Raw genomic sequence first — 22266 nt, 5'->3', positions numbered from 1 at the left:
AGCTCTAGGCATGTGTTAGAGACAGATTTATGTTGAAGCTTAGATATAAAAAAATTATCATATTTTAATGCCTATAATTAAAAGGTAGACTGGACAGGAATTCCAATATTAAAAATAATAATAATCCTGAATCTAAACCCTAATGTAAACTTCTGCTATCACACAGGAATGGAACTTGAGCATTTTGTTAAACATTGCTCATCTCAAATCTGGCAAACACTGGATAGCAAGGAGTAACCAGGTAACTGGAAGGCAGAACGGATGTGTGTCTACACTGTATGCCTTCAGGCAAAGCATGCATGATGTAATCATCATACCAGTTTGGAGAGAGTCAGCACAACACATGTTCAGAACCTGAATTAGTGGCAGGCCACAGAGGTGACTATGACTGGTCTGAGGTACAAAGATAATAATGATCAGTCTGAGCTTATTTTAATTATCTTTAAGCAGTTTTTACACAGTTATGCCTAAAAAAACCCAAGAACTGATTTAAATATTTCCTTTTTACTTCATTTTGCTCATACACTTGAACTATGTTCCTAAGGAAAAGCTGATTCATATTAATCATGCAAATGAACAGGTAACTTACAGAATATTATGAGAGCAATTAAACACAGCTCATTATACACAAGGCATTAATTTCACAGCACGAAGCACTTTGATTGAAGCTACACCATATAAAACCTGTCATGAGTTTACATCCATTTTAAACTCTCATTTAGTTTTTAATGGTATTTGGTGAATGATGCAAAAAAAAAATAGTATGGTGATGACAATCTTGGTATGTAGACTGGAAACTGGTTAAAATGCACACACACACCCCAGAGTTATTTCTCCATAGTTACATTTTTAAGTAAGTTGGAGCCATAAGAAAGGTTAGAAAACAAAGCAATTGGTGAGTAATTGTTTCATGTCTACCACATCTTTACCGGCTTAGAACAAATGCAGCCTGTGTGACCTTGCAAGTTCATCTTAGTTCACAGAATGGATAAAGACAAAAAAGCTGTCTGGGTGGTTCTTTCATGCTCCCTCTTTCTCAACTTGTAGTGTAACACTTGCAGCATAAAATGAATTAGGAGTGTTTCCAAAGCAGACAGAGGAAAAAAAAAATCAGTATTATAAAAAGGCAAGACTTCAACAAATACTGCAAGTCTTAACAGATTTCCAATAGTTTCTTGTTTAAATTGAGGGGGAAAGGAAGGAAGGCAGAAAGGAAGGCAGAAAGGAAGGCAGAAAGGAAGGCAGAAAGGAAGGCAGAAAGGAAGGCAGAAAGGAAGGCAGAAAGGAAGGCAGAAAGGAAGGCAGAAAGGAAGGCAGAAAGGAAGGCAGAAAGGAAGGCAGAAAGGAAGGCAGAAAGGAAGGCAGGATAAAAGGTACTGCTCAACTAAATGACTGTAATGAGTAATCTCTTTCTTTGTTTTGGTGTGGGGTTTTTTTGTTGTTGTTGGTTTGGGTTTGGTTTGGGTTTTTGTAGGCTGTCATTCTTGACACACAAAAAAGGCAATCTTTAAATCCTTAGCTTCGGTACAATCCTTTAACTCTAGTTTGGCTAACACACCACCACGGTGATTTGATTATTCAGTAGTTAATCGGAGGGATAAAAGGCAGAAAAAGGTTATGGTCAAATCTTTCATGAATGGAATAACTTGGTAATGTGCAGCTTACAGTTGTGCACTCCTCACTCCACATCTTATAACAGCCAAGTCAGAACCTCACGCAGTTAGTAGCTCCAGCATAAAAATTTCCATATTTAAAGCTGACTTCAGGAACGTCCCATTTGCTGCTTCGGAAAGAATTCCCACTGCATGATGACGATGAAGCTCACATAACTTTGTTCAGTCTTTGGATCACATGCAGGATTCTGGTTAAAAGCCAGTGAAGAGTAATTTTATCACTAGTCAGAGTATACACATCTCAGGGAACTGCACCAGCGTCCAGGGAACTCTTTAGACTTCCCAGGAACTTGCTACCTAGATACAAAATGTTACATTTCCAAATGCCATAGATTCCAAACTGAAATAAAAAGTTCTATTTTTAACGTGGTGATTGATGCAAACTATAAAGCTAGGAATGTTTTTCCTTCACCTCCACCCTCCATCCAAAACCAAAACCCTGGCTGTGTTAACCCAAGAACTCATCTTGAAATCGCAAGCTGGGGGGAGGGAAGAAAGAAGAAGAAGAAAAGTAAGAATAGAAATGAAATAAAATAAAGAGAGAGAGAAGAAAAACAAATATTTAGTACTATGCATAGTATTTACTACTATGCAAACAAAATGAAGTGCCAAGAATTTGGGGGGGGGGGGGGGAATCACGACTAGAAAACTAGGACACAAAAACAAGAGCACAGCAAAGATCCTACTAACAGGTGCTTGACAAAGACACAGTGAAGTTACAAGGCATTCCACTGCATGAAAGCCAGCAGTGAATTTCAACTTAATTTAAAACAGGTGATAAAAATCAACCATAAAAACTGCAGCTCTGACATTTGTCACTCCTGAAAGCTAAAGAGAGGGGGACACCTCCGTTCTATGAATACAGAGACAAGCTGCCTCCTTTCTTCCCATTAGCAACAGTCATCCCTAAAAGCACTTCAAATTAAATACTTTAAAGAAGGAAGAGAAAGAGCCCGGGAGCTGTTTTGAGAGAAAGAGTGAATGTGATCAGCATCAGTTTGCCCTAAATTGAATTTAATATACCCATAACCAGCTGAAGCAGCACAAAAATGCAACTTTTCCCCTGAAAATGAGTGAAGTTTTACATTTGATTCAAGCCGACGCTAATTTTCGGCCGAAATGATTGTTGCCTTTTCAGAACCAGTTGGATACAAAGCAAATTAGACCAGAGAAGTCAAATTTTATCCACTGTAGAGAACTGAATTATGTCTCTGCGTATTTACAGGGCTAAGTTCGAAACAACCCCTCTTTTGTTCTCTAAATGTGCATGGAAAGGACTTTCTCCATCTAAACTGCACTTCCAACGGTTTAGAACCATCTGCGTCTGGTTTGCATACCCAGATTGAGCCCTAACAGACTCCAAGATTGTTTTTTCTGCAGGTCAATGGAACAACATATTAAAACCCAAAGATGCTATGCAATAGATCACTCTGTGTTGAAGAGCTCTTCATTTGTTTTTCCACTGTATTTGCAGAAAGAAATTAAGTTTAAGACAGAGTATTATTACCATGCAATAGGGATGGTGACAGTGCAAACCACAGTACAGTACACGGAAACCAGCGCTACCCAGAAGAGTAAATGAAGAAGGTTAAGTAGAGTGAAATTTCAGAGAAATAGAATTCATTAACAAAAGTAGTCATTTGGCAAAGTGCTAACATCCATTCATTCTGACAATGCTAGATTCTAAGTGACCCTAAGAGGCCATAACTCTTGTCTACCCATGCTAAAGGTCTGCACAAAAATGAGCTGCTGTTGAAGGTTTATCTAGCTGGCTGATTGCATCTCTCTATGGGTGCTCCACATATATTTCTGCCCAGCCACCTACTAGCAGTCATAAAAAGAAACTTGTGAAAAACAATAACTAAAATTAGTGGGTTTAAAGATTCTCTTGGAAAGTTTGTATATGCCATTTAAGCACAACATTTGCATAGAGAGGCCAGCAGCACAACTCCTCAGATTTCCCCTTCTTGCACGAGTCTTTCATACAGCTGTTCAACAAGAGTTTTAAGTGTTACCAGACTGTAGATTGTGTTTAAAACAGGAGTATCCTTGTAACACTCTCCCTCTTCATTAAAAAAAGAGAGAGGGGAAAAAAACCACCAATATTCATGACTCATTCTTTCAATGGGTCAAGCAGCCTATTACAAAACAAAGACAGGTCATATCAACAAACTACTCAGTCCCTATCTTGACAGAACAGTGACCAACAGCAAAAGAATTTACAAGCTCTCCATATGGGATAATTAGGCAGTGACATGAAAAACACAAAGGCTTCAAGGGAACAAAAAGAGGCTACACGGGGACATTATAATGGAAGTAGATAATGGAAAGGAATCAGCAAGCCTTTGGAGTCAGCAAATGCATACAAGAAAACCAAAATGAGTCAGATGCTAAGAATCGAGGCAGCAAAAAGGACCAAGTGACTCTTGGAGAAAAATGCAAATGCTAAGAGTTTGATAGAGACCTGCACATGAGTTTCATTTTCAACAGAATGAAAACACACACAGTTTCCAAAACTATATCCTTGAATAGCAATGTAGAGTTTTCCTCACTGTGTATGAGTGAGGACAAAAAGGCACTCACTTTTTGAGTGACTGGGTCACTAACACTTGCTCTTCAAATGAGTTCAGTAGCCCAAGGAGATGTCAAATACAGCAGTTTATGTTTCCACTTATTTTCACATGTCTTTTCAGCCTGATTTTTCACTTTCACTTTTTCTTCCTGGGCTGTCATCGCTTGTTTATATTTTTCTGCTCTTCCTTTTCTCGATTCGAAAGGTGTTTAATGTTTTCTAACACAACGTGCACCTCACTAATCATATTGTTCCTGCTTCACTTACATTTTGTTCTGAAGAAATAGTCCCTCCCTGCCTAAGCTATTCTGCTCCCAGAATAGAAGTTGTGTTCTCTCCCTCAGTTCTTTCTCTATTAAGAATGCTTTCTCATCTTCTCATCACATCAAAGGCATTTCTTTTTATGTGCCAGTCAACATGGAATGCAAACATTATTTCGTAAGTCAACTGCAGCTTCAGATGCTGTGGCTTCTTGAATGGACTCCCATTGGTACCCCAGCATTAAAAAAGTAGAGTCTTATGACCCATATGCTTTAAGAATGCTTGGTCTCTGGCATGCAGGCTCTGTAAAGTCTATCACAATAATTTCTTTACCTAGCTTAGACCATACTTCTCTAATGGGTGTTCAGAAACCTGATGAGTTGACTGGGACAGCTGTTTCCAGCTTTCATCTTTCCAGCAGGGCTTCTGGAGGCAAGCATCAGAACCAAGAAGCCTTGAGAAGTTAGGTGTTTTCTCATTAGATGATTCCAGCTCTCAACAGAAAAGAGATCGAGTTTCAGTCCCTAAGAAGTCTTAAGTAGTTTAGCCTACAGACAACTTAATTACTTCATTAAGCAAAACAATGGTAGCAGCTTAACACAAAATATTTTTTGTTGAAAAAAAGGTTTCATCCTCTGGTCTTGGCATCAAGTAGCCATTTTCCTTATCTAGATGCTCGTAATACACTTCCATTATTCGAGATTGATCTTTACAGGTCACTATGCACATGGGCTACATCCTGTTGGCAGACTTAATTTCCCCACCAATCTCGCGAATCTGTTCAAGTAAATATTTGTCTGCTTCTCACTTAATATTTTTCCAGCAGTGGCTGATCCAGGAGAAAAGAGACTTGCCACTGATGGAAGAGGTGCAATAAATCTGCATCCCTCATTAGGTACGCTCAGCTTGCCAGGAAATTGCCTCAACATCGCAGAAGGCCACTGGATCATCTAGGACCAGGGTTAGCTGACCTGAGCGGAAGCTACACACAAGCACTCTGTAGTGGGAGGAACTCTCACCAGAAGAATTAAATGGAAGCCTCAGGAATTTTCATAATTTGGAAAACATGAGAAAAATAGCCACAAATAAAGTTTTTTGGGGGGAAGTAATGCCAGTATGAAGGGCTTTTAACAATTTATCCTGTGAAAGTCCCAAGCATATCATGCACGAATTCAGTTGTAAGAACCCTGAAAATACAGATTGCATGGCTCTTTGTCTGCAAAACTAAACCCTACCATAACTGCAAAACCTATTAGAAACAAAGCACAACGAGTTAAGCATCTTTTTCAGGCCTGATGTTACAACTGTCTGATCAAGAAAAACAAACAAAAAATTTCTTTACAATGAATACAGATTAGGCACTGTCTTGCTATACACATCCTGTTCAACACTACATACCTTGCCAAAGTCTAAATCCTACCTCCAAAATTCAAAGACTCCGAGAGTATGACTAGAGGAATGATGTATTATGCCCCAACACCCTTCTGAACACAGACAAAATCTATGTATTTCATACAAAAGTGTTCCTGCCATAACACCTCTCTTGCCTTTCCTATCTACAACAGGACGTGGAGGGGAAAAAAATGTACTTTGCTTCTCTAAACAATGAAGAATACAACTGTATGCCAGAACTATAAAATAAAGGTCAGACAAGATCTTTGCAGGCACACACAGCCTTCACAGATATTTTACAGAACTTAAAGGTAGGAAAATCAGTGCTGCTAATTCAGAGAAAAAGCCACACAGCCATTTCTGGAAAAGGCTGTATTAAACTGTGAACTTACTGGTTTAGTTCTCTCTTTCCAAGGCACTACTTAAGGAAAAGAAAAAGCATTTAACTTTCAGGAACAAGTCTGCCTTGACACCTTCAGCACTACACATGGGCTGCTTTTCAGGCAACACTGTACAACAGCTGAAGAGGACACAAATGCAAACCTAAACTTCTAAGCTACTGCTAGTTTTGAAGTCAGATCTTACCAAGGTTACAGTCTGTTCCCAACCACAGAAGAGAGGTCACTCATATCTATACATATTTGTTAAGCTTCATGAGTACTGAATGTTCCAAAGCCTCAGATAATAATGCCCTACAGAACTGCACCACACTACCATTAACAGATAATTCTCACTCTAGCATGTTTTACGCGTCAGAAATGCAACTCTTAACGTATCTAACAGATAAGCACAAAAATCAGCGTAGTATTTAGGACAAAATCATATCAACACATCATCATCATCCTCAAGGAAATAGTCTTGCAGGATGTAAACCAAGTATTGGGATGTTTCAAAGTAGAAATGTTTTTCCAAAAGGACACAACTGAAAATGTCTCCATCCCTCTCTCATAAAGCATGTGTTTCACTGGAAAATAACTAACAGTAAACCCACATATACCAACCAAAAGCTAAGAGAGGAAACTTCTTCAGAACAAGTCCTAGATTTGCCTGAGATTTCCTGATCTTTGTGAGACAATTAAATGTCACACTGGGGACCAACAAACCAAGAACAGAAAGACAATTTTATCTCTGAAGAAGCTCTCAAGTGATCAGTAGTTAACATCCAACCAGCACCCATCTGCAACCTGCACATGAAGTTACCACAGCTCTCTAATTTGTCTTTACTCAAAGTCACACAGCCTCCTGGCACTCCATATATAGTTCAGCGACCATGATTCCCTAGCAAAATCTGCCCATGGGATCTCTTCGGGGTGATACCTGATTGGAGTGTTGTCATCTGCATTTCTGGTGCCAGCAATGTCATGTTGATCCTTTTCTCACCAGTTACAATCCCTTAAAAATCTTTCTTTATAAGCAGATAGATAAAGCTATGTTAAAAAAATAACAACAAAAAAAAATCAATAGGACTTCTCAAGTCCAATCTCATTCAAAATTTGCAAGAGATTCTCATCTTTAGATGATGAAAACTCTGCCTACTGAGAAGACTCAGTCTTTCAACATGCAGTTCTCTGCTTCTTTGCTAGAGACAAGTTGGAACAGCCCCGAATCAAATTGCTGCTAGGAGAAAAAAAGAATACTCAAAGGGGAACGTAAGATATGTAGTTTGTAAAAATAAGGTCCACCCCTTGATGCTCTGTATGTAAAGGGGAGGGGGGAGGAAGGGGTCAGAGACACTGAACTGGCAGGTTTTTTCCCTTTTTAAAAGGGAAGGATGACGTGTTGGGTAGACTTTAAATTCCCTAAGGGGCTCTGCTGATGAGGCAATTTCATTCCAAGGACAAGGAGACCCAGTGTTAACATAAACATGCAGACATCCTCAGCTCTGAAACAGCTTGGCCAAACCATATCCATCTTGCTGACAGATCAGTCACTTCTCTTCAATCTTTATCAGCCCTTTTTCTTAATAAAGGCACTATTCCCCTATCCCTATCAACTCCCTTTGCTGACCACTAAACTCGAGCCACTGTAACAAAGGACTGAAACTTCTTCCATGGTGGGATTTGTTTCTTAAAACAAACAAATCAAATGTCCTTTCTCCTTCAGACTTTTCCCATTGTGGATCACACCCTTCATCCAACCTGTCTAGAGGTGTACAAAAAAAAATTTAAACCATATGTCCCACATCCTGATGATTATTCTCCAATTATTTGGGATAGTGGACAAAACTTTTCTAGGCAAGTATTTCTTGAATAGAAGATAAAAATAGAATTAAGTTACTCTTCACTAGATAACTCGAGCTCCCAACAGAAAGGAAATTCAATTTCAGTCTCTAAAGAGTCTCAAGTAATTTGCCCAACAGATAATTTAATTATCTTAAACTAATTCCAACCCTCCTGTCCCCAGAGCATCTTTTCCTTATTCCCCATCTTTCCCCAAGGCTCATTGTGATTTCTCAGCAGGTCAAGTAAGTATCTGCACATACTTGCACCAAGTTCTGCATCAAAAGATACAGACCAATTTCTAGATTTTAAATTCCCTTCTAGCAAGTTAGAATCCCTCTCCTGTCCCTATACTCTGTTTTCTAAGCCCTCAAATCTTTAACAACTTCAGGGCTTCTCTAGCACTCAGATGCAAGAACTTCCAAACAGCTGCTCCACAGCTGAGAGAAGAGTATGGCAGCTTTTAGCAACATCTTCCCTCCCCCACACAAACTCATCTGGGGTTTCAAAGGAGGCAGCAGAAACTCATGTGGCAGCTTTAAACAATAAAGGAAAGCCCCTTACAGTGATGGTATTGTACCCTTTCTCCGATTTCCTTGCACCAGTAGCATATTGTAAAAGGATGTGAATCAGCTCATTTGGGCTTCTCTCACACTGAAACATCACCTATGCTGTCCTAGATTTGCAGCCAGACTCCACAAAAACTGCAAGCCTAAATACTCATTCTTGCTGTGCAAGAAAGAGAGGACCTCCAGTGGTGCATTATCTTGAGAATTCAGAGACACAAGTGCCAGAAAAGTCACTGTAACACCCAGCTTGAATATCCATGCTCAACACAAAGGTAACCATCAGTTTTCAGCAGAATCCATGCTTATTTTTGTGGTGATATGGGAAAATATAATGGGAAGCAGCAAAAAGAAAGCAGAAAGGAAATCTTTCCTACAGTGTCCAGGGACATCACTTAACTCCCTGCAGTATGTACATATGCACTGTCACTGACCACGAGCAGATAAGATGAAATTTAAAGCATTAATCAATATGTTGCTTATTTGACCAGCAAAGATGATGAAGACTGCAGTTCTGATTGTCTTTGGGCAGAGATTTCTTCACTGTACTTTGTAGTAACATATTGATTGTGGCAGAGGGAGAGTTACAGCCTGCAGAACTGGCTCGTAGTGTCCCAATAAAAATGAATTATAGAAAACACTATTTTCATGAGGAAAGCCACATATTACAGAAGCAGGCTACCCCCAAACCTAGGATTCAGTTTGCTAAGTATTAGCAGCAATTGACTACTGTGAATTAGCGCAATCTCTCTTGCATGAAGCAGCCTTTCAGTCACTGTGGAAATAGAACAGACTGAGAATGGCATTCTCTCTTTAAAGAGCCAAATTTCCTTTTCCCATTACTACCTGTAATACCTAAAAAGCAAAGTTAGCAACAGAAGTCCTTACTCATACAGGCAACCCAGCTGCTAGATTTGGGCCTGACTTGGTTAGCAAGCAGTTTAAATTCATGGAAAAGGAATATTTCTGAAATAGCTATGAAATTATGTGCCTACTCTATCAGCCCTGAACCTCGAAACCTCAAAGGGAAATTGAAGTAAGAGAGAACCTGGCAAGGAGAAACAGAAGGGAGAGGAATATTACAAACTAGTGATTGGAGAAGGGCTTTAATCTTGTTAACTTGATCAGGACCAAACAAAAACTGCATTGAGCGCTAACTTGTTAAAGCCACCAAATTAAAGCCTGCCTTTGGCATTACCCCTTCCAGCTCAACTAGTCCCCCATCACTATTTAAAAGTTTGTTTTAAATACTTCAAGAGATTACCACTTCTCAGCTGTTTAGTAGCTCCCAACAGTAACAGGCCAGTCATTTCTATCATGCTCTCAATCTCATGGCTCTATCAGAAACTTTCAGACAGCATGCTAAATTTATAGCCTCCTGGGACAAAAAGTCTCTTAACACAAATCTATCCAAGACAGACTGGTTGTTTTTACTCTAACAAGCATTCCCCTTACTCACACACAAGAGAAAACAGCAAGCCTCATTGGAATGTGTGTGAAGGGCAGATCTGAGAATGCTGTATATTTCCTGTCTTGGTCCTTTCCTTACAATACAGACAATCTTCTTCACCCAGAAGTTCTGGATGAGGTAGCAGCCACTACTTGGTAACTAAATGTAATTTTGAGTCACACCAAAAACCTGAGAAAATAATTTCAGAATAATTCCTACATCTTTAAAACCTCTTCCTGGGAATAAAATACCACCATTATTGACAAACAAGCACAGCTGACTTCTTCAATGAGTTTTACACACAGAGAGTGATTGCCCACTGGAATGGGCTGCCTGAGGAGGTGGTGGGGTCGCCGTCGCTGGGGGTGTTCAGGGCGAGGCTTGACAGGATGCTTGGTTGTATGGTTTAGTTGATTGGGTAGTGTTGGATGATAGGTTGGACATGATGATCTCGAAGGTCTCTTCCAACCTGGTTAATTCTATTCTATTCTATTCTATTCTAATGTTCACTTTTTAAAAGGGCATTTTTATGACATGATTTTAAGAAAACATTATCAGTATTTTCTATGATCAGTGCCACACAAAATCTGCAAAACCAATGTAAGTAGTTATATTTTAAATAAATCCTGAATCTGACTACATTCAAATGTAATAACAATCCAGGTGGGGAAGGGAAAGAAGAGGGAGATAGGAACATATAAACTAATAAGAAGACTTATAAGATCAATCACCTACATAATGCTTTAAAATAAACCAGGGTGCCCTAAGAAACTTTCAAAGTACTGCTCCTAACAGTAAATGGGCACAGGGACATCAGCACTAAATCAGCCCCTTAGAACCATTTTAAGAGTTCAACTTTGCAGTTTGTTCGTGACTATAATCACCCACAGCTTATGTGGCAGCAGTTAATCCCACGCTTTGCACAGCACTCAGTCTATACAGTAACAGGAGTACCTTCTGATACCTAAAGCACATGCCTGTTATATGACTTAGTCATACTGAAATTCCACACATTCCAGCTAGTCTCCTTCCCCCCAGCACGTATGGTACTTTGTAGACATCAAGCGTCCCAGATCCAGGGCACCCCAAAAGTCGACAAGCTGGTACAAGTCTTGTTGAAACCTATAACCCCCAAATGCAACACTTCATTTGAAAGAATGTTGCCTCATCTTCAACAAATCTCCAGAGAGAAGAAACCAGGACTGTGCTAACCTTCTAATAGCAAAAGTTAACAGAGTTAACTATGAATTCATCTGGGGAAAATGGGTTAGGAGAGAGGATCAATGAGCTAGTGGAGCAATTACCTCAAACTAAACACAAAGACAATTTTGATCAGAAATTACCAAACTGCTAAGATTTGTATATTCATCACCAGGGTTTTTTTCTGGTTTTCTGGGTTTTGTAACATTCATCAGAGGCATGCTCTAATCCTGCTCTAAGGGGTGGGGAAAGTTATCTTGGCATCTTAGTACATTCTGAGAAAAATCAAGATAAACTTAAGAGCTTCAGAAACTCAGTAATGACCTCTATTTGACTTGTATGGCAACGAATGAGTCAGTCACAGGTAACTCCTCATAGTTTAAGAAAGTTGAGGCCTTGATGAACATTGGTAAAAAAGGAGAAGGAATGGGAATTTGGAGTAGACAACTTTAAAACTACACTTTAAATGTTCCATTGATGGCTCAATAGTACCTAAGAACCGTGTCAAAATATTTTACTACCGCCTTACCACATACAGTTTCCCTCCACAGAAGTGACAAAAGATTGTTTCCTTTCTCTCTGATACATGCCAATACCTCACACACACCTTTAATGGTTTTTATTTCATTTTAATTTCATGTTACTTAACAAATATTCAGTTGAGATGTTTAAAGTCTCTAAACCTGCCTACCTCAGTATACCTATCCTTGTAGGTACATACACATACAAGGAGAAGAGAAGTCTGGCCCCAAAACAAACCAAACCCAACAAGAAACCCCCCAGAAACTCTCTCTTGCTGCTCTTCAGATCTTTGAGAGCAGGAGGAAAACAAAAAAGGAATCTTCTGTTCTAGGACATATGGCAGCATGTGCATACAGAACTGCATTCCCAGTTCTCCCATGGGATACATAATTCCTTGGTGCTTCACATGCCAAATCAATTTCTATTTTAACTCAGTTGATAGTTCATGTTCCAGAACCAGTAAAAAAAAATGAGTACAAAACCACGTAATGTTTTTCTACAGACATCTACAGATAAACAAAGTCCTCCATAAGCAGAAGTTACACACAAAGAGTTAACTTGATAGAAGCTTCAGCCTAAGCAGTTCCTTCAGCTGTGAGTCAGCAATGCCTGTCTAGAACTGCAAACAGGAGACCCTTTGACACAGATAGACAGCTTCCAGCAAGTCTCTCATTTACCATCTCCTCCCCTCCCACTGCCCCTCAGCTTGAATCTTCCTCATACCTTGAGTTTGGCAGGTTGTCACAGAAGCAGTTTCACTGCACAAGATATGCTTCTACAACTACGCTGGATTGCTCAAATGTTTCAGCAGATTGCCATCTCAACTGCCAGATAATCTCTAAAGGTTTTTTAACATGTCTGAAGCCAAAGGCACAACAATAAAGACACACCACACTTGAAAAAGGAGCTTTAACAAGCTCATCAGCTTTCAACAGCTGGGCAACCTCTACCCCAAGATAAAACTGGAAAGCTCCCCATTTGAGGGAACAAGTTTATTAATTTAAAAGGCACCAGCTAAGTCTCTCAACAGCTCATTAAGCCAAGTCTCCTTGCTGTGACAGTTTGCAGATAACCGTATTTCAACAGCACTATAATGTCCCACAATACTTTAATGAGTGTACATGCAAACAACATATGACAACACACTGCAGCCTAGGAGAAAACAGCATTGTATGCCTTTGAAGACAAGGAATATTCCAGGTAGCCAAGATCAGGGACTTTGGACTTTATGCTTTGTCTGAAAAGCTTCACCTCCAGCAGTAAAGTTCCCACTATTGTGTAGAGGGCTGATAAAGAATCAGCTCTGAAGAGACCCACCTAATGAGTCATTTCCGGGAATATCCTCATTTTCTTTGGCAAAAGGTATGGGCAGAGGTGTTCCTTTTCAAATACTCTTAAAAGCCAACTCTGTTTTACCTGTTACAGTCAAGCAGATTTGCAGCCCACAATGATACAGCTTTGAAGTCAAGTCCATAAAAATAACATTATTCTGACACAGGAAAACAATCTATTTATGTAAAACACTCCCAAGACACCAATTTTTAAGCCTATCCAAACAACTGAATCATATAAAAACTCTTTCATTTATTTCCCCTGACTGTAACAAATGCTGTTGTATCCTGCTTGTATCCATCATTAGTGCTGCTACAAGTTTCATTTTCCTAAAAGGTACTCTACTTATAGCCAGCACTAGTTCCCCTTACCCTATGGAGTCAAGAATAAACTGCTTCTTCCCAATTCAGGGCCCTTAATCATGCTGTATTCATTAAGGAGAGAACCCTGCCTCAAGTAAATCCACAATGTCACCTTTAGGTGTCAGGTTTTGGAAACAAAGGTTCATGTGTTTTTCCCATGCTGGCTTCAAGCCTCCTAGCAGTTTCAAAGCCACCTCAATTAAATTCCATTTGAAATCTCTTCTTGCCTTCATAACTATAAAATGCTGAAGTCTACCACTAGTTGAAATGTGTTGACATCACAGTCTACCACACTGACTAACATTCCAATTTCTTCTCTTATTTACTACCACCTTTAAATCCATCTGTTGGTTTATCTTGTACTTAGAGGACTGCAAACATTAAGGATTAGAAGCTTTTTATTCTGTTTTTGCAGTATCTAGCTTCTCCATGTTTAAGGCCTGGTAACTTGACTATAACCATGACAGTATAATGCATATGAATGAGGAAACTCCTTTTATTATCCTGAAAAAAAAAAAGTTTTGGTTGAAGTTAATTCATTCTTCCAACTAGCAAAACACTGATACACTGTTCAGAGAAGAGCATGCTCAGTTTCTGGAGGTAAAGAACCAGGCATGTCAAGTGAGGTATTCCTCCAATCCAGTTTACTGTCCCATAGTAATCACTTTAACATCAGCATTACATTCTGGCTGCAAAGCCACTCCAAAGCTCCCCTGCATTTTTGACATGCTGTGCCAAACAACTCTATGTAATGCATATAATGTGACATATAATGCCCAACACTGTAAGGCACCCAGGACTTAACCATGCCCAAATCCATAGCATGTCAGGTAAAGCTGACAGCAAGAATTCAGACTCCAGCCACCAACCCTGCAAGAAGGAGATCACCAAGAAGAATTCACAGACGAGGCAGCAGTTCTCAGATGGTTTCACCAGTCTGTCACGTGATGCTGTTGAGCATGCGAAGGCTTCCATGGCAGCCTGGTGATCCTAAGTTTCAGAGAGTTCACATTCTTCCACATTCAGGAATCCTGGTCACCAAGTGACCCTATATTTCGTCATTCCACTGTCAGCCACCAAACAGTTAGGGGAAGTCATACCCATACGCTACCCACAAACTGCGAAACAGGTCATTATCACTCTAGGATGAGAAGGTCTACTGGCATATTGCATTTTTAACTCCAGGTCTGGTTCCTCCTCCTAACAAGTTGGACAGTACCTCTTGGACATTTGCAGTGAGAAAGTTACTCATCCTTGTTAAGTACAGATCAAGGTGGCAAAGAAAAAAAAAATCTACAGATGGCTATGGTGTGAAGATGAGCTAACACTTCCTTTGACTGACTGTCTCAGCTTAGTACAATTTCAGCAACCACAAAGCACATGGAGTTTGTTCCTGGTATTCAACTAAAACAATAATCTAAAGCATTTCTCATTGGAGCTCTCTGGAATTTCCACAGCCAGCAATATCCATCCTTCCCTTCAAACAATGTAAATCACTTTCGTCAACTTAGATTATTATTAGTTCTTCATACAGACAAAACATTGTCAGAAGCAGTAGGTGGCAGCCCCGTCATCACAAGGCACACCATGACAACACCACAGTATTCCATTGGCGAGGACTGCTACAGGGGCCATGAGTGCACTCTACCACTTACCATTCTTCCTTTCACTGAGTGGAGGAAGGTTGGGGTTTCGGCCATGATGGAGGCTGAGGGTCAGCTCGGGCTGCAAGGAGAGCTCCTGCAGCTCATTGGCAACAGCTTCGCTCTGCGGGCTGGGGGCCGCCGACAGCGACACCAGCACCGGCTCATCGTCGTTCTCGCCAGCCCCTCCTCCGTCCAGCCCATTTCCAGCAATGACGGAAGGGGGCAGGCACACCACCCCGGAGAAATCCACTTTGGCTTTCGTGATGGCTACCTGCCGGACAAAGCAGACAAAAACCACACTTAAAATCTCCCATGAGAGCCTTAAGCCGTAAGGCCAGCTCAGCATGGTGTCTCCATGCTCCAGAGAAACATGGTCTTTAGCACAGTCTTTGTGGCATCACCAATTCAAACCCAACTAGCGACTGAAAGTTGCTAGAACTCAGTGGTTTCTTGCATAAACTTCCAACTGTGCCACCACAGAAACTCTTACCAAAACTACAGATTCTTGTCATTTTCTGAAAAAGAATGAGAACATTTGCAAGTTTTTGGTACTTTAGAAACACAGCCTTGAGAAGGCACAGATTGAGTTGCTCCAGTGAAGTCAGCCTCTCTAGAACCTTGCTGAACTCTTGATTACCGTACTTTCATACCAACAATGGTGCTCTAATAGGACAACTGGAAATCCAGTCAGGTAAAGTAATTTCTCATAATAAACCTGGCAGGACAGCAGACTACAACAAATGAGGATTTTCAAAGAAAATCAATTGCATTTTGCAAAATAATTCCCTTGCTCCATCCTCCCTTCCCCATTCACGAGCAGGGAAAATGAATGGAAGAAAAATATTCCACATGAAGTAAACAAAAAAAAATCTCTCCTAAAACCTCTGCAACAGTATCAGAAATGTGTAATATATAAAGGGCTTTAATGAAACAAGCCATTTTTAAATGTTTCATGATATTTCCATACTTCTTTTAATAAGTATTAAAGGGCCACCAGCCACCACTAGGTTAAAATTATAGTCCTTTTATGCTCAGTCATTTAAACAGAAACAAAGCAGCTGGAAGCCTCCAGTTTAATGGTTACTGTGTCAACATTCAAACAGTAACGGACATTATACAAGGGCAATCATATTTGGGTTTGATTAATGAAGATGGAAGTCTCCTGCTTCTTAGTATGCTGCTGTTTCAACCACTCTGAACTCAGAAGACTACCACTACAGGACTCTGCTGCTCTGTAGTCATTTATCAAGCAAAAGGTGTTTCCAGCGGCTAACCTTCAACTTCAAAGAGATTCAAGTAAAGCAAGCTGCAAAGAAGCAAAGTAAAATACATAGGATAAGCCTCCAGAAATCAACCAGAAACCCTGAACTTGGGGTAAGGTTCTTTAACAATAGTTTTTATTAAGTATTCCCCACTTCACACTCATTATTAACCTGAATGAGTGTGAGAACATCAGCACATTAATAGTTGATAAAGTAGCTCAAACAGTCATTTTCCCCACTTCCATTTCAGTTTTGTACTTGAGTTGATTAGTAGTGTTTGCTCAGCAATGCTCAGAACAAAGTTATAAGTAGTAGTACATTTGTTTCAAAATTTTGTTAAGTGTATATTCAAGGCAACAGCCAGAATTTACTGGTAATGAACACACACTATTTCATCCATACTGTCATACATTCCATTCCCAGGACCCTATGTCATGATCTGACGAGAAGCAAGGAAAAAAAACATGGGGGGGGGAGTAAGAAAAGAAAACCTACCAACTGAAGCTGGTGCTTGCTACAACAAAACAAATGAGACTGAGCCAACCCTTACTGCCATATGAAGTATTTGCTTTTACTTCAGTTACAATTTGGCTAGAAAGTGCCTACTCCCTCTTTGATATATTTCCTGTCCAAAGCAAACATCGCTCACGTCCATTTGACAGCAAACTCTAACGGTAAGATCTGCAAAGAGAAAAAAATTGGGATTGTGCCCTTCTCCTTACAATGGATACATGAAGCCTGGAAACATATACCCTTAAACCACAGACTTGCAACAACAGAGTTTGCCAAGTATAACAATCCTTGAAAAGGCTAGGAAGAGTTAAATCATGACCAATATAATTGTCGTCAGGCCCTGTCCCCGTAGGATGGGAGGCCTGTGGAAAGGGGCTAAAAGGAAGAGTAATTACTCAGTGAGGAGGCAGGCTGGTAAGTGCTGTCACCATCTTAGTGGAGCCAAAGCCATTTGTTTTAGCAAAGGAGATGCACTGGAGACATTACACTTTGCTAGCACCACATGATGGTTGGATGAGATCATGCAAGAAGACAAAGGTAGCCAACCCTGAACCCACAGACATGTATGTCTGACATATCTAACACCTACCCACAAGGACTTGGGATGGCAAGAGACTCAACTTTCCCTCCTCAAGCTACCCTAGAAAAGCAGCTACTTCCTTTTCCCAAAATCAGGGAGGGGGAAAACTTGACATGTCTCAAATATGTAAGAACTGCTTCACCCACTGTGGCAGTTTTAGGCTATGCCTTTAAAAGTGGGAAATTCCTAGCTAAACCATAGATGTACTTCTGACATAGCAGGTTTTCTTTTCAACAGGAATTTGTATCTTGTAAAAGAAAAACAAAAGAAAAATCACATTCCAAACACCATTTTAGGTATATTCACATTAGCCAGTCCACTGAAATTATATCCTTAGAGTAAAAGCACCATATCGAGCTGCACTGGAAGCAGTCTAGTCCAGCCAACTGCAGCAAAAGTGGAGCAAGGCATCAGTACTCCCACACTGCTATGCAGCCCTGAGCAACACCATACCAAGTGGTGTTAACTGGTACTTGGATTATAAATTAGAGTTTCTCCAGTACATTGCTGAACAAAACTTCAGCACAGAGGCTGGATTATCTGGAGTTGCACCTGAACCTGCAGGTTTCCTAACTCATGCAGAAGATGACACAGATGGAAGGTACCTTCTTCTTAATTCTAGTTGGCATGTCATACAATGTTTGTCCTACATCAGAGGTTGAACAGCTTAAGCAAACCTTGCCTTGACATTCATTCCTCGCCTGCCACTGCATCCTGCACTGTGCTGATTTGGCTGAAATGCAGTTTTTCCTACATGATTTTTTTGCTGGGTCAATTCCACTACACAAGCCACAGCTGAACCAGCACAATACAGGAGGACACTGCCACAAAATGAAAAAAACCTCACAGTCTGACTCAGTGCATCTCAACCAGCCTGGACAACAAATCTATTACTTCAAGCAGGGTTGCTGCTCAAACAAATCTAGACTGGGATGAACCATTAAATGCATTAGGACCTCCTGCCTTCTCCTTCCTCCACACCCCCTCCCATTTCAGGCTGGCACAACAATCTACAGTGACACATAATAAACGAATGAGCAAACTGACCCAGGTGTGAAAGTCTTCTGGTTCACACTCCAGCTAGATCAGGACCCTGGTGCAGTTTGCCACGCAGACACCAACACTTGTGCCAGCACAGCACAGGGGGAGAACCTGCTTACATCATTTGTACATCCAAACATCTCGCCACCTTTTAAGGGAAAGAGAAATGTTTTCAGATCAATGTTAAGTCTTAGTAAGCAACATATCCCCACTTTAAACAACAACAAAAAGCATCCAGTCCACAAGACTGCAGTAAAAGCTTTAATTGGATGAGTTTGATTTTATTGTCTTCAATTTAAAGGCTGATAAGGACATAGGGGGATTTGGAAGATGCTTTAAAGATTTATAATCATCCATGCTACGTTATTTGGAAGTCCTGTGAAAGGCATGGGATCCTTTTCTGCAACCAACAGCAAGGCTGTTTTTAGACTTCCCAGACTCTACACTACCCACTCTACAACTGTCATTGCAGAAGGATCAATCAGTTAGTGACATACATTAATATTTAGAACCTAATGAAACTTTTAAAATGTTTGGGTTTCAGTCATTTCTGAGGAGACCAGAAACTTTCCCACAAAAGAACAGCGCCATACCACGATCTTTCAGTGAGTCATTCCAGAAGCTGATGGACAGTGTTAAGAGCAAGTATTTCTTATCCTTAGTAAGGGTTTCAGGGTGAGTGCCCTCATGGATTTGTTGCCTAACCAGAAATCAGCTTCCTATCATGGCATTTTTCTACTTAGAGCCAGCTGCTTCTGGGACAAGAGCAGCTATGATCCCACAGATGTTCTATAGCAGTAACATCAGTTTAAGCAACCTACAAGTCCTCCACTGTCCAGCTGCTCATTTCTGTACCTAGACTGTCCTTTCTTCAACCTGAGAATCAGTTTAGATGAAAACCAGCCATCTTTTCCTGGATATTCAGCAAAATCAGTTCCCCACTCTAGTCCATTGACACAGTTGTGTCACCCTAATGCAGGGGAAACAGCAAGACCTCAGGAGCTAGGAGTACTCAAATTATGTTGCTACAGAGCAAAAAAACCACTGTCACAACAATATAAACATGGACCACAACTGGGGAGAAGATGAAGCTGTTCAAAAGAGACATTAGATAACTACTTATAAATATATAATTATCTTTATCCCTTTCTAACTTCTGGGGGCAACTAAGAAAGTTCCATTTCAGATAAACAAGGCAGAGTCAGTTTTGTGTATGGATTGAGAACCATAGCTAATAAAAACTCCTGGGAAAATATTATCAGACCTGCAAATTACAGAAGATTCAATTCCTCTGCAGCCTCTACATGGTAGCTTTTTAGGCACATTTTCTTGCCATGACAACACCATATCACAGGAAATCTGATTAGCTCACTCCTTGGTGGAAATTTGCTTTGTGTTTACCATATGACAAAATTACTTAAAGAAATTTCTCATAAATCTGCTTGTGCAGAATCACTGAAAGATAGCTCAGAGAGGTCAAAAGGAAACAAAACAGACAGACACGTGCAGTACTGAAACCTGTCTGACCCACAGTAAACTACTTCACAGTGTTAAGTGAAAAGAACACTGGGAGGGGGAAGAAGGGATTAGGATTAGTTTCCTGCCATTTTAGTTTCATTAATCATCCCATCATAAGGGCAGACAACCACCAATGTTGGCACAAGGAAGCAAAAAAAAGGCCTGCATCCAAGACCACCCCTTTTGGCAAGAGCTACCTTAGATCAATTCAGCTGCATCACAAGACCACATCTTCTGGTCAGACATGAAACTGGCATTGCCAACAAAAGGAGCAGTCCAGCCTGCTCATTCCTCACCTTCTGTGGGCCATCACAGGCTGAACCAGATCAAAGAACTGATCTGTGTTCAATCTGATCTGGTCACATCCACACACGCAATTACCAGCTTTAATCTGCAGCAGTTCCTGCTCTGGCTTGCCACCTAGCCTCACAAAACCCTGGGCGAGCATGAGGGAGAATGAGGCACAAGGAATTAGAAAAGAAACTGAGCTGGCTGCTTTTTTGTAGTTACACAATTTATTCTATCCAACATTCATGTTGGACATGGACACCTGCAGCAGGTCCTCATGCATTAGACTGCTCCCAATTTTGCCAATATTACACATGCTCATGGCATAATCAAGACCTTGACAGCCAGTATTTAAATGAACCAAAGAGCAATACCATCTTCCCTAACATGAAACCTCAATAATTAAACATGAAAGAAAAGGAATTTAGAAGTAAGCTGGTGGCAGAGGGGGGAAAAAAAGGGGAGGGGGGGGAGGGAAAGAGCACAATTCCCAAATCAAGCAAGGATACCTACAAACAACTTTCCCCTGTTTGCATTTTGGTGCTGAGTTGCCAGGGTAATAGCAATTTCCTACCAATATAAGAATTGCTAAGCAACCTACAGCACCTAACAGCAACAGCATGTGTGTGCAGCTGGGTTATTTTGAGAAGTCAGGTTCCTTTATTTCAAACTTAGAAGCAGCTCTCTGTTAAATGATTATGCCAGCTGAGATCATCCAGCCAAGAGAAGAGGCAACCTTGTGTCACAGTGGCTTTAAGTGGACGAATCTTTGCAATGAATGAGAGGCAAGAAAGAGAATGAATGCCATGACATACCCAAAAGCAACTATACCCCCAGATCCTCACAAATCAGAAGAATAACCCAGGAGAAGTGAAGTTTGCAGCAGATGGAAACCAAAATGTGGCATTAGCTTGAGAAGCCATTAACGGAGTAAGAGTGAGTCTTTAGACTCTCTTCAGACCAAGTTCATTCTGGATCAGAACCACTGATTTGAAGGTGTAAACTGTCCATCTTACCATGGCCACAGACTACTACCCTACAAAGCCCCTATTAAAAATTCAAAGATTGTAACATATATGAACAAAACCTGCTGGTAAAACATGGATGAGCACAACTTCCTACCTGCAATAAATACTCTGAGTCTGTAGAAATGCTGTGCCAGTAACACTACATTAAGAGAAGACATCTTTCAATCATCACCAGAAATATCTCTCCATTACCACCTCCAGCAAATCTATCTGTACAAGAGTCTAGTAACATTTCCTGCCATTTTCTTGCTGGCCTGAGCATACTTTTTATCAGACAAAAAGGCATGAACAGCTGTACAGAGCTAAAATCATAGAATCACAAAACTGTTTCAGACCTCTAAGATCATCGAGTCCAACTATCAACCCAACACTACCATGCCCACTAAATCATGCCCTGAAGTGCCATGGCTACACTGGGCCCCTCAGTTTAAGAAGGACATCGAGACACTTGAACATGTCCAGGGAAGGGCAACGAGGCTGGGGAGAGGCCTTGAGCACAAGCCCTAGGAGGAGAGGCTGAGGGAGCTGGGATTGTTTAGCCTGGAGAGGAGGCTCAGGGGAGACCTCAGGAGAGACTGCTCTCTACAACTACCTGAAGGGTGGTTGTAGCCAGGAAGGGGTTGGTCTCTCCTCTCTAGCAACCAGCACCAGAACAAGAGGACACAGTCTCAAGCTGCACCAGGGGAAGTTCAGGCTGGAGGTGAGGAGAAAGTTCTTCACCGAGCGAGTCGTTCACCATTGGAATGTGCTGCCCAGGGAGGTGGTGGAGTCACCGTCCCTGGAGGTGTTCAAGAGGGGATTGGACGTGGCACTTGGTGCCATGGTCTAGTCATGAGGTCTG

General features: G+C 40.8%; 1 protein-coding gene across 1 annotated transcript in view; it reads right to left on the bottom strand.

Moving 5' to 3' along the window:
• Positions 1 to 22266, bottom strand: part of MRTFA (myocardin related transcription factor A) — a 96919-nt gene that overhangs the window by 62581 nt on the left and 12072 nt on the right. Inside the window, exon 3 of the mRNA XM_054168191.1 lies at positions 15205 to 15466. Coding sequence (XP_054024166.1) covers positions 15205 to 15466 — 262 coding nt within the window. The remainder of the gene's footprint in view (positions 1 to 15204; positions 15467 to 22266) is intronic.

This window comes from Dryobates pubescens, chromosome 15, assembly GCF_014839835.1.
Source record: "Dryobates pubescens isolate bDryPub1 chromosome 15, bDryPub1.pri, whole genome shotgun sequence".
NCBI lineage: Eukaryota > Metazoa > Chordata > Aves > Piciformes > Picidae > Dryobates > Dryobates pubescens.
This window is presented reverse-complemented; position numbering and strand designations above follow the sequence as displayed.